The sequence below is a fragment of the Cygnus olor genome, chromosome 2 (assembly GCF_009769625.2).
Source record: "Cygnus olor isolate bCygOlo1 chromosome 2, bCygOlo1.pri.v2, whole genome shotgun sequence".
In the NCBI taxonomy this organism is placed as follows: Eukaryota; Metazoa; Chordata; class Aves; order Anseriformes; family Anatidae; genus Cygnus; species Cygnus olor.
The window spans coordinates 14,610,334-14,623,948 of NC_049170.1; the positions used below are offsets into that span (position 1 = coordinate 14,610,334).

At 40.7% G+C, this 13,615-nt stretch overlaps 1 protein-coding gene across 8 annotated transcripts in view; it reads left to right on the plus strand.

Annotated features, from left to right (window-relative positions):
* The first annotated feature begins 1,084 nt into the window (after positions 1–1,084).
* CUL2 (cullin 2) overlaps positions 1,085–13,615 on the plus strand; it is a 49,329-nt gene continuing 36,798 nt past the window's right edge. For 2 of the 8 annotated variants that reach the window (XM_040547791.1, XM_040547794.1), the window contains exons 1-4: positions 1,299–1,435; positions 4,352–4,490; positions 7,750–7,852; positions 9,641–9,735. In XM_040547791.1, the coding sequence (XP_040403725.1) occupies positions 4,372–4,490; positions 7,750–7,852; positions 9,641–9,735 (317 nt within the window). In that variant the 5' untranslated portion in view covers positions 1,299–1,435; positions 4,352–4,371. Of the gene's footprint in view, positions 1,222–1,285; positions 1,436–4,351; positions 4,491–7,749; positions 7,853–9,640; positions 9,736–13,615 lie in introns of those variants that run through there. The other 6 variants (XM_040547792.1, XM_040547796.1, XM_040547793.1 and 3 more) reach the window with 5 other exon arrangements.

The following is a 13,615-nucleotide window of genomic DNA, read 5'->3' on the forward strand; positions in this document are numbered from 1 at the left end:
CTTTTGCATAACTGAAGAACTGGACTTGACTTTTAAGAAAAAAGTAACCCTTGTTTTTCCACAGCCAAGGAAAAATGTTTAAGAATTTGATGTCACTGGATTTTTACACGTACATGTAGAAATCTACCTTTGGCTACATGCCAGGCCTTAACAAGTTTGTTCTGTAAGTTACAAGAAGTGTAGAAGAGTTTTGAGTCACTATTCAGAAAACGACCTCACTGTACCAGCTGTGTATTTCTGCAATTGCTATTTACAGTTGGGCAGATGGAAAAAAAAAAAAAAAAGTATTTGAATAGCATGTGAAGGAGGATACAGGTATGAAAACCACCTTGAACAATAAGAGCAGCTGTGTGGCATTTCCATAATTAAACAAACAAACATGCGGGCTGAAATCAAACACAGATTCCCCTCTGGCAGGAAACACTATAACAGAAAGGAGAAATTGGAGTTATAAACGTATTATATTTTGAGTAAGAATTGTATTAGCAATTGCAACACTGAATTTGGAATTTTTCCTTCTTCCATAGGGGTTTGATGTGTTTTGTTGTTGTTGTTGTTGTTGTTTTATTGTCCTCCTATCCTTCACATTCCTGAACTTCATTAGGAAAATACAAAACAAAACAAAAAAATCAAACCCACAAAATTTATAGTGAGCTATTTCTAAGCATTTCTGGACAGGGATGCATTTTACAAAGGAAATAAAAATCAGGAAGTGTTTTTTGTGATGTAATGGCAACTCATGCAACTAAGGGAAAAATATTAAGGAGAATATATACAATCTTAAGGAGTTACTAGTTATTTCTTTGTAGCCTGGTAATTATTGAGGGATCTCTTACGGACACAGAAGGACCCACAGAAGGAATACCGATTCACTACAGAGAAGAGGGTTTAAGTTTAATAACGTAAGGACTGTGGGCTCAGGAGCACTGGAAGCCCAACACCACATCTCCACACTCACGCCCCCATGGCGGCCCCCGCGCATGCGCAGCGCGGGCACCGTCGCCCATGGAGGCTCCCCCCACGGCCCATGCGCGGCGCGGGGCCTTGCGGCCCGCCGTGCTTGCCGTAGGGCGGGCCGTACCAACCGCCTCCCCTCCGGCGGGGGGGGGGGGCGCGGCCGGAAAGCCTCGGTGTGCCGGGAGCCGCCACCCGCCGCCCATCCTGCCGCCGGCGGGGCGAGCCTGGGAGGGAACGGCGGCGACAGGCGGCGGGGCGGGGCGGGTGAGGCGGCGGAGGGAGGGAGGCGAGCGGAGGCAGCGGGGCCGCGCCTCACCCCGGCCCCGTCAGTGGCGGCGGCCGGCGGCGGGGCGGGGCGGGGCGCGAGCGGCTGGGTAATGGCAGCGCCGTGAGGACGGGGCGCGGGGCAGGGACCGCGGCCGCGCGGCGGGGAGCGGGGAGGGGGGGCGCGCGCGAGGCGCGTGCTCGGGGCCGCCAGGTAAAGGCCGGGCCGGGCGCGCCCCCGCCGCGCTGAGGGGACGGGGCCACGGCTCGGGGCGGGGGGCGGCGGGGCCGGGCCGCGGGAGGGAGCCGGGCCCCCCCCCCCTCCCCGACCGCTGCCCCCTGAGGGGGTCCCGGGGCAGCGCCCCCGGCTCGGGGGGCTCGGGGGGGCCCCGCTGGGCGTTCCCCGGGCCGGGCCCTGTGGGGAGGGAGCGGCGGGGCCCGGCCCCGCCTGGTTTCGGTTTTGGTCGGGTGCCCGGGGCGGGGAGAGCAGGGCCGGGGGGGTTTGGGGTCGGGGTCGGGGCTGCCGTGCTGGGGGCTCCCTGCCCGGGCTGAGAGGGGGGCGAGCGGGGCATCCGCTCCTTGTCCCCGCGTGTAAAGGCGTGCCAGCGCTGGCTGCCCACCGCAGGGCTTGTAATGGTCGCGTAGGGCTCCCACCCCCTCGGTAGGGTGAACCCCGGGGTAGGCGTTCGGCTCTGGTGTAACTTTTACCACCGAGGTCAATATATCAGGGCCGCCAAGTAAATATATCAGGACTGCGTGCAGCACTGCAGGGCACTTAGCGTTCTGAGGTGGTGAGCTTGGACTGCTAGCACCCAAAACCCTGGTTTTGTACACAAAAACTTACACCAGATTTGTCAACGTGTTCGTAAAAGTTAGGTTCATATTGGCATAGAAGTTATAAGAGGTTACCAAGCTCTAGTCAGCTCTATCTTAAGCTGTTTAACCCCGAAAACTTCTATGCTTGCAGGGATGCGCAGTGCTTTACGTGTTATATGTTTGGCTGACCCTAAGTACAATGTTACTGGTCCTGTGCGATGTATTGTAGGGAAGAATTTTTCTTCAGCCTTCCTTCCTCCCCTCGGTTTTGCTTATCTTTGAAGGAGTGCCTGTTTAGTTAGAGATACCAAGTGCATGTTTTAGAGAGAAAAGCCGGTAACATATAACGTTCAGTTAAATGTAACTTTGTTAACACAAGCGCTTCTTGGGATTCTTAAAGGTTTTATGGACCATGACAACTTCTTGGCATCATCTGAAAATATTCTTGCGTTTACTAGAAGACTAACACTAAAGCTTTTAGAAAAAGACTTTTTTTTTCTGCTAGAAGAGAGCTTTGAAGTTGTTTACTTCTGCTGAAGTTCATGTTTCTTTGAAACATGCATCAGTTTGTGTTTTTCAGTTTACCTTTGGTGGATATCTGTTTATTTTGTCAATTCTCATTGATTTTTTTGCGTAACACTTTCCAACCCGTGTATGGCAGTAGGAGAAGACTTTTTTTTATTTCCCAAAGCGATAATAGCCATGTTGCAAATACACCAACTTACATGTTGCTGTTGAACTGAGAAGTATTTATGCATCATAGAATCATTAAGGTTGGAAGAGACCTTCAAGATTGTCTGGTCCAACCATTGCTTACTGATTTTTATTTCTTCTGCTGGGAAAAAAAAAAGTCCTGCTCATAATGCCTAGGATAATACCACTTCCTTTATGTTATTTGCTGCTCTTTTTTTTTTTTTTTTTTTTTTTTTTTTTTTTTTTTTTTTTTTTTTTTTTTTTTTTAGGAAATCAAAGCAAATGTAGGTAATAAATTGATTACACTTCAAATGGAACTTGTTGTGTTGCAGGGAGAGGAAAACAGCCTTCTGAGGTTCCTGAGTTTACAGCAGTTAAGGAGCTTGGTTAACTAGTCAGGGTAACATTTTGCAGATACAAGGTGTAGAAGTTGCCTTTGACATGATTATTATTCTCTTTAATCTGAGAAGCTGCATATCCTGCAGTTTGAAAGAAGGTGTGTGCCTGAGAAAAAATACAAAGCCAGTAGGGTTAAGGTAGTAAGTTGGTTGGATAACCACCTTTTCAATGTATTTTTTTGATTCTTTACCTTGTAGACATGTCTCCATGCTAAATGTCTGTCACTAGCTTTTTTTTTTTTTTTTCCTCTGACCATGAAAATGTGGGAATCAAGTGAGAAGTCACCTGCCCATCTAAATAAAATGGGAATAGGAATCTTATTCCTGTTCTTTATCTTATGATGCCACCCTTCTGAGCAGGATCTAGGCTTGCTCCGTGCATGGAATGTCACACGTCAGCTCCTTGCTGGGTTGGGTGCATGGGACAGAGGCAAATGGGAACACAGAAAGAAGAGGCCTTCACAGTTTTTTTGTCTTTCTCAGGACCTCTTTTCTGAATTCTATTACTCTTCTCCTAGCTTTATTTCAGTAATTTATTTTTTTGTTTGTTTCAATAAATCTCCAAGTATTTTTACATGAATTTATTAACATGACTTCTATATTTTCAAGCCATGTTTTATTTGAAGGAGTTCACTGTTTGCCCTGCTGCACAGAGCAATAAGCTGCGCAAGCTGTGCATACTGCTCTGTGTTAAGTGTTTTCTTTTTGTCATCTTGATCAAAGCTTTTGGGTTTTGTGGCTTTTCAAATATAACACCAACAAATGTTTCGTGAAAGCTTGAGGTGAACGTTGGCTACGAGCTGACAACAGTAATTTCAGATAAACTGCTAATCTGTTGAGTGTGTTTCTGCTCAAAGTTCTCTCAGCTGCTGAGAAGCTGAAGCAGTCTTTGTGTAAAAGTGACCAAAAGCATGCAGAAAAGTCAATTTCTTCATATGGTGCTGTTGAATGGACATCTCTGTAAGGTGATGAACTTTGAGGCGTGGTGGTGTTAGATAAATTGGTGTTATGTTGTAGGCTACTCATGCAGCATTAGCGTTCCTTCCTTAATGTTAAAAATCAGGACTTAAGAGCTTGATTTTGGGGGGAGGAGGGGGGCATCTTTCATGTTGCTGTGCTGATGTGTTGCAGCAGTATATACACTTCAAATTGAAAAAATCAAATGAGATGTATTCTTTTTAATTATAGTGCAACGTTGCCTGATATGTTTAATTTTTCTGCAGATTAACACTAAAGCCCCACAATGTCCCTGAAACCACGAGTAGTTGACTTTGATGAAACATGGAACAAACTTCTAACAACAATTAAAGCTGTTGTTATGTTGGATTATGTTGAAAGAGCGACGTGGAACGACCGCTTCTCGTATCCTTTAAGTGACAATCCTGATATGGTTGTGTGATGTGCTTAGCATGGAGCAAGCCTGCGCTGTGTAACGGTTTCAGTGGTCTTGATCAGGAGTGCGTTTTCAGGTAGTATCTGATGTTAAGCTCGTGAGTCAGTGGAGACTGAGTTTTTGCTCGTTTTTACCATCAATATTTAGCTTGTGCTATAGTTGTTCACAAAAGCTCATGCATCAATTTCCCCTATTGTAATAATGATTCTTTCTTATATGTTTGAGTGTGTGTGTTGTGAAGGGAGCATCTAAGACAGAGAATTAATCTTTAAACTTTGCTGGCGGTAGAGGTGAGATTGTCTTTGTTTTGCTTAAACACTTCTCCATCTTCTTTGTACTTCTAAGTATGCTGTTAAACATTTCTGTAGCCAGGGTTTATAGAAAAGCCTTCTTTTCTGCCACTGTTATTAGCTCCCTGGTCCTGAACGGTTAAGAGTGATTATTTTCAACATAGATTTCTAGCTGTGATCATACAGGCTTACAGTTCAAGTTATAACTGCACAAGTGATATTGTTGTAGTGAAAGGTTTGCATTTTACACATAAAGTGGGCTTGTAATAAGATCTGTGTGTCAGTGAACTTCTTTTTTTGCAGAAATAAAGCTGTGCCGTGTCTGCGCATTCATTACCCTTGTCAGTAGGGTGAATAATGAGAGAATTTTTGGAGGCTCATAGCTGCTCCCAGGCAATCTGACTGAGTTGGATTTGATTATAAGGTGGAAGAATGGTTTAGACTTGTTTATCAGTTTTTTTAAATTTCTGCTGGGTGAAAAAGGAAGCTTCCAAGACGACTCTTAGGTATAAGTTATTACAGTGTGACCTTGTTCTTTGTGCAGGAGCTGGGCTCTAAAGCCTCTTCTCTTTCTGAACGTGTTACTGTTTCTTAGACTCGCTTTTCAGTTTGCCTGTGACTTTGAGTTTGTGTATGTAAATATATAAAATTGTAGTTGCTCACAGACCACGTAGAATATGGTTATGCAGTTGTGTGGTGCAATAATCTTTAAGTGGCTCTTTCATTTTAAAATTTTTAATTAATTTCTGGGGGCATGACTCTTCGCCTTGTCTTTGAGTCAAGTTCAAACAACACCAAAACATTGGTGACTTTTTTCATTAATTAGGTGTGCGCTCCCATGCTTACAGATAGTGCTGTAGTAATTCTTTCTAAGCAGATTTTAAGAACCACTCGTTTCAGTCTTTAACAAGTTGTTAACTTGTGTAGTGTAAAACTCTAACCATTTTAACAAGGGCACCCAAAGTGGATTTTAAATCCAGAATAGTTGAATGAGATGTTGGATTGATTCCTCTTGTCATACTTCTCCACTTAGAACTTCTTACGTTGGGACCTTGCACGCAGGTGTGCTCTTTGATCCTCTTTTGGGATTTGCTTCAGTTGCTTGAGCATCAGGAGGCGAACACTTAGGAACAGCAGACTCAGGAAGCAAGTCTGGGAAGAATCATTTGGCATGTACTTTGAAGATGACAGTAAGGCAGGCATTGTTAAATTCCTGGGAAGGTGGCACTGTTAGTGCCTAATTTGGCACAGTCAGGAGCCTTTTGGAGTATTCTCCATGGGTGACTGGCCTGAGGGGCCTGCGTGATCTGTAACTTCCAACCTTAAATGCAGGTTGGTACTTCTGCTATGTTAACCAAGCTGTATGTTTTAACATAAACTGTTAACCGAGTCTTGAACAACTCAGTGAAACTGGTAGCTCTTCTGTAAAGCTAGTTTGGAAGATTTTTCTTGGGTTTTAATTTTTTTTTTAAATCTGAGATATTATTAAGAAGTTTGAAATGCCAAGTCTTCCTACAGTGTATCTTCTTGTTCTGCGATAGCTCTTTACTCTCTGCCAAATTTAATTTAGTTGGAGTAACGTGTTTCTAAACATCTAGAGGGATTGTAAAAATCAGTGTATGTATCTGACCTCTTCATAGACCTGACTTAAAAATGGGTGAGGAAATGCTGGTGGTTTACTCTATTCTTCTTGCTGCTTAATAAGCATAATGAAGAGATGACTAATAGCTTTGCACAATGTGTTAATCCAGGCTGTTTTATTGATTATAGTACCAGATGATCAGCGTACTCCCTCTGTAGTCGCAACAATGACATAAAGAATGAGCTACAGCAGAGGAATGTGATTTCAGTCTGCAGCACTGTTCTCAGAAGTGATTGCTTTCTCTTATGCGCTGCTTGAGACAGCTGAGGTCAGGCGCAGTACACAGGCTAGCAGTCTTTTAGGGCTGAGAAGCTTTGTAATGTGCAGATTCATCTTCTAGAACTAATACTTGCGTCATTGCTTTCCCAAAACTCAAATATAGTGTTTTCTTTGTAACTTTGATAATAATTTTATTGTTAAACCTAGCTCATCTTTAAACTTAGCTAATACCTCGAAATGCTAGAATGGCAGTGGGCTGAGAGCCCTAACTGTGTAAGGGTTAAAGAATCTTCTGGAAAAGATCACCTGAAAGACCATATGTCACTGTATTTAAACTGTGAGTCATCTCCAGCCACCTTTGACCTTCAGATCTCCTCACCGGTTCTCTGTGGAAACAAGTGATTCTGGAGATGTTTCATTGTCCGCTAAATAAGTGACAGTTACGAATCTCTACTTGAGATATTATTTATAAGAATTTGGTTATTACGAATGCCCAATACAAATTTTGAGACTTTGCTTCTAACTGTTCAGTTGGCTAGGGTGTGTTCTTTAAGTTAAGACGCTGATCGAGTTGAATAGGGAGTGGTAGTTTATAACTTTGATAACTGCTGTCTAACGGTTGGACTTTTTTGGACAGGTAGAACGTCAGGATCTTCCTGTAATTGTCTTGGTGTTTTTTCAGCTGTAGAACTGATTGTTCCACCAACCACACTGGCTGCACATACAGAAGTATTTCAGATGAATGCTGATTTTCACTTTCAGATAATCATATTTATCTGTAGATGGTAAATAAGTGGTAGCCATGTCAGTGTGGGGCTGTCAGAAGTTCCAGGATCTGAGCCCTAATGTTCCCTCAGCTTCCGCTACTTAAAACAGAGATATTGATTATTGAAGCTGAAAACTTGCTCTTTGCAAATCAGGGATTACAGAAGCTTCAGAAAAAGATCGATTTAATCACACACACACAAAAAAAAAATTAAAACCTCTAAAATGTGGGTGGGTAGTTTATGTAAACTTTAAATTTTGTTGATGAGTTTTCATACTTTAAGCAGATACAAGCCTTGACTCCTAACCCAGAGACATTTATGCTTTGTGTGTGGCCTATCCTGAACCTCTTGGAGAGAGACTTTATACTGAGACTAAAATTTTTTTGGAAAATCATGTACGCCATTTGCACAAGGTAACCTATACAGTTAATGATGTGTGTGTGTGGTTATTGCTTGTCCTTTTTTGACCTCAGGGTGGGTTTTTGTTTTGTTCACGTGAAGTTGTGCATATTTTCTGAGGTAAAATCAGAGGTGTCGGTGTTCTGGAGCCAGAATATACATCTATGAGACAGATGTCTGTATGCATCACGGACTTACCTTTCAAGCCAACAACGAATGCATACAGTTTGTAATATGTTCATTCTTCTCTGTTCACTGCTTATAATCAAAGGAGTTACAGAAATGTCTTCATTTTCAGAATGTGTTAATAGTTTGTCATTAGCCTTCCGTTTAGCGTAAAACTACCCTAATGTCTTGAAAACCGACTGTGTATACTCTAAGAAAGAAAAATGCTTGAGAGGGGAGGAAGTAATGACAAATTATTTATTATGACATATAACAGTACTTCTATACCAATATAGCTGTAAATTAATTTAGGTGTCTTACCTGATGACACAGAAATTCAACAGAATCATGATTTATCACGCTGCATATGTAGGATGGATGAACAGTATCTCCTTGTGCATCAGTAAAAAGAGTTAAACTAGATGCCTGCCTCTCTTTGGTGTCTGTGTAGGGAGCGAAGAACTGCAAGTTCTGGCCAGTACTGCTCAGTGGCGTATTGCTGGTTTTTCAACTTAAGTACCTGTATGTTTGACAGCGTAGGCTAGACACCTTAATAGGTAGTTCCACTGGTTGCAGGGAGGCTACCTCTGATGCTTTGGCAGACTAAATCAGTTCACAAAACTGGCAGACAACTCAGTCACAAAGTTGTTTCTCAGTTATTTAGTGAGCTGAATGAGCTCACTTAGGACACTTAGGCACACTAGAAGCTGTGGGAAGGAGTGGAAAGCATACATCCAGTTCCTGAAGTGGCTACCCATCATTTGTCTTTGAAATAATTTTGAAAAATCTTTGTGAAATTCATACTACAGAGGAAAGCACTCTTGATTCTATCTGGTCTGCTGGCTTTCCTTTTATATTGTTGTGGAACAAGCTTTGTTGCTGCTTGAGAGTTTAAAATTGCATTCTGGAGCTAAATTCCTAGGACCTTGTCTGCCTCCACAAATCATACAATTTAGATTTAAACAAATTAGTTAAACTATATTCTTTTGAAATACTATTATATTTTGAGAACTTTAGTATACCAACAACTTCTTAGGTGATAAATGGCTGATGTTCCAAAAAGTTTGGGCCTAGCTTTACAGAATTTAAGATGTGTATAAGTTTGCATATACCTGTGCTTTGTTAAAGTTGTTTTATTCCAGGATTATTGGTGAGTATGAGGGTTTTTCAAATGAGTAATGCATACTGATTTTAAATAGTTACAGTGAGTGAGGCAACTCCCCCAGTGTGCATGTGGTTGCATGGGTTTAAAATTAGTTCATGTCAGTGGAGAAGTAGTTATGTGAGTTATCCACCAGCATATGCTGAGAATATGAACAGTGCTTGTTCAAGCCAGTGCTTCTGTAAGGACAAATAGAAAATTAACGTATTATAGAGATTGTCCTTGTAAAACACAAAATAAAACAACAACTGCTGTTGTAGTTAACTTGTCAAAACTTCTAAGTAATATTTGGTAGTTTTCAGGTCATTGCAAAAATGTTATTTTCACTGTTGTTGAAGCTTAGGTGTGGTCTTAGTTTTGCATCTGTGGTTGTTCTAAAACAGTAATCCTGTTACAACTTTCAATTTATACTATTTTCTTACTAATTTTACCTGTGTGTGTGTGTGCACCTGTGCGTACCTGTCTTCCTTCACAGAGAGTTCTGGAATCTGAAGAACAAGTACTGGTTATGTATCACAGATACTGGGAAGAGTATAGCAAAGGAGCAGACTATATGGACTGCTTATACAGGTAAGTTTTGCAAATGAGTTGTTAAACTTTTGAGATTATTACTGGGATGTACATATTAAACTGAAGAATGTTTAAAGAGAGCAAGAGGTGTATATGCCCCAGGTGAGTTTTGGAGAAAATGTAGTTATAGCAGCAGAACATAAGAAAACAGGAATAATGCTCCAACAGGTTTTTTTGTGCACTGCTCCTTACCACTAAAGTAATTATCCAAGATTATTCCTACAATTGTTATTACTAGTATAGCCTACTTTAGTTGTTTCTGATGTTCCAGTGCCAAATATGTCAGCGCTAACGAGCTCTGTAGTGAAGCAGCTTGTAATACTTGGTATTTTTCTACATGATGGCATTGTACTGAAGTGTCCTGTTGAACCAGCATGGTTTATTTCAAACCTTGGCCGTGTACCTTGGCAAAAACATACCTCTCCCTTCTAGAAGAGCCTTTCTCACAAGGCTAAGTACTGTTGGGGTCTTTTCTTTTCAGGTGGGTGTTAAGGCTACAGGTCTTAGAGGCAATGCACATCTTTCTTTACTCCTTACAGAGAGTTTCAGAAGCTGATAGACTCTATACAGGCAATAAATTGTACTTTTTTTTAAAAAAATAAATTATAGCCAAGTCTGCAAATAAAAATACAACTGATCCCTTTTATTTTTGTACTTTTAATGTTGTCTGAATTGTGAGTGTGTTTCTTTGCTACTAGTGATAGCTTAAGCATATAAAACTGGCTCCTGCATGAACTGACAGAATTGTAACTATATTGAGACGTTTTTAGATATACTAGGGTTTGAATTTCAGTTCCAGTCTGGCTGCAGTTTGAACATACTAGTGTCCATTATGCTTGTGATACCCTGCAAGTAAATATGACTTACGAGGTACTGCTAATATGTGTTTTGTAACATGAGACAATATGATTTAAGGATTTACAAACAGCTTCAAGACCTTTACCACTACTGTAGCAGAATTGTTTGTTACCTTGAAGAATATGTTAAATGACCTCTAGGAGACTGGGAATGGATGTGCTGGAGTCTGTCCTAGGCTTGCAGACTTCAGTTCTGTAACACGTTACTCACATAATTGGAGGGTTGATACGGGGCGGGGGGGTGGAAGTCCCATTTAATGTGTAGGAATCTCATTGATTCTGCTTTGTGTAACAGTTTTTTCTGAGCTCTTGAGTGCTTCTGGTCCTAAACCAACAAATTAAAATACTTTTCCAGCAGTGTGCACCTGCTTTCTTGTTTTACTTCTAAACAACCTAAGGTTTGTTTTTCTGTAACAGTTACTGTGCACACAAACACACCTGTAAGTAAATATAAGGTCAGTAACTGTGAAGTGATATTCAGTGAAGACAAATTTTTAAACTCTGAAGTTAATTTCATGTCAGCTCTGTCCATTCTAACTCTTCTGTCTGTTCTAACTCTTCAGACTTTGCATATAGTATTTTGGTCCAGAAAAATTACTTAACATTAGATAATTTGTTGGAAATAATTTTACCTTAAAGTTTAGTGGAGTGCTTTGTATCTTCTTTCCTTCTTTTGAGATTGAGTTTTGTCATGTAGTATCTTTGAAAAGTCTATAAAGGGTATGACTTTGTGGAAGTATGACTTTATGTTCTGTGATAAAACACACCTTGTAATGGGAACTGAAAGACACTCTTAAGTGAAGGCAAGAAATAATTCAGGGCTTGATTAGTAGAGTCGTAGTAGCTTTCATGCATTGGAAGCACTTCATTAAGTGTTATGTCACTCTTTCATTTTCCAAGAAAATGTTTTTTGCTGAAAATACCTTTGAAGACTATAAATTGATATTCTGTTTTTATAAACTAGTTGGAGTTGTTTTCTTGTGTTCCTGCTCTCAAGAAGGTCGCATAAGTTAGTCAACTCCAGTTTTATCCCAGGATCTAATTTGTATAATTCTTTCAGCAATGAAAATTAATAGATCCAAAGTTAATAGATCCAAAGATAATAAAGATAATAGATCCAAAGTTAATAATGTTTTTTAAATAGGTACCTTTAAAATTTAAGTAGGCTTGCATGTCGTCTTAATCCTTCTACGTTGATAGATAATGTTTGAAATACTACTAAAATGTGATTGATATATTTATTTCTTCTCCCACCCCTCCTGGCTGTGTTTTCCTAAGGAAACAAATTTGAATTCCATTTGAAAAATTCAAATCCCACACACACTTGACTTAACCCAAGATGATAAAACTGATGGAATAAGGAGCGCTTGATGTTGACTAAACTGTAGGGTTTATTTTATTATCAGCAGATTAACAGTAGACAAAAGCGGTGCTAGACATTGGCACTTACCTGTGTCATGGTGCTACAACTGTTTCCACAGGTAATTGTACAAATTCTGTTTCGTGTATCGTTATTTCAAACAACTGAGGGGGTTTCATACCCAGCAAATTGAATTTCATTTAAATGGTTGTTGGCTTTCTTCTAAATACCAGTTTTTGCTTTGTTTCATGTTGTCTTTTTTGTAACACTTGTAATGAAACCAGCATATTCATCTGTAGTAATTTTTAGGTCTTCAGCCTTATCTGGATCTTTTCCTCACTTTACATGAGATACTTAGGGGTTGCAAGATAACCCATCACACAATTCAAACTGACATTAGTTCCAGTCCCCTTCTCTTGTTTTTTAAGTGTTAAGAGGCTGCTGTTCTTAGTCTTGCTTACTAAATATGTAACTTAATAAATATGGGAAAGATTTAAACAAACAATAAGTCCTTTCAAACCTAACTTGAACAATATTTTTCTATTGAGATTTCAACTGAAAGGACTGCCTTCGTTTTAAGCTATAGCATTTTGTAGCCTTTCGAAGTTTACTTCCACGTCAGGTATGTATTAATGATCTCATCGTCTTGTTACAACTGTGGAAGTCAGAACATTTTTATTATCTGCAGTGCTTTGTCATGTTGAAATGGCTTTCATTTATTAGCTAATGCTCCAATTGTGATTAGATGACTTAACCCTGTTTTACAGGTCTGTCAACCAGCGAATAGTTCATCTGTGCTTAAAAGTGAATCAGAACAGATATGATTATGAAAATTTCCAGTGCTAAGAACTTGTATATCTGTATTGCTAGATGCATTAAAGCATCCTGCTTGTATAAAGCGGAGTGGTTCTCCTGCTTTTAGTGTAACTCTTGTGAAGAATGTTTTCACTGAAACATGTAATGGTGACTTTTCCTTTAAAAAAAGAAACTAGGTCTAAAGGAACTTCTGAAGGTCATCCAGTTCAACCTTATGTTTGCAGTAGGACTAACTTCAAAGGTATACTAGGTTGCTTAAGGCTTTGTTGAGTTGAATTCTGAGCTCCTACAGGGACAGATTTTGCAACTTTCTGTGCAGCATACTTAAATACTCTCATTCTAAGAAATTTTCCCATATGTTTGGTGTGCATTGTTTCTCGTCTTTCCTCTATGCTCCTCAGAGAAGAGTTTATCTTCATCTTTGGTATGTCTCGTGCTCAGGAAGTGGTGGAGTCACCGTCCCTGGGGGTGTTTAAGGAAAGGTTGGACATGGTGCTTAGGGATGTGGTTTAGTGGGTGATACTGGTGGTAGGGGGACGGTTGGACCAGATGATCTTGGAGGTCTTTTCCAACCTTAATGATTCTATTTCATTGAGCTTTCTCTGTACTCCCACTTGTCAACCTCTGTTGTATTTGGGTACTTGAAACTTGAGCTGATATTCCAGGTGTGCTCTGGACAGCGCTGATGGCATCCCTCTACTTGCTGGTGACTCTCTTGCTGATGTAGCAAAGGAGGTGGTTAATTGTCAACGCTGCGATGGCAATTTGCTGACTTAGTGTCCACCCACAATGCTGTCTGCAACTGGTCCCCAGGTGGATTTAGCACCACTGACCCCTGCCTTTCCAG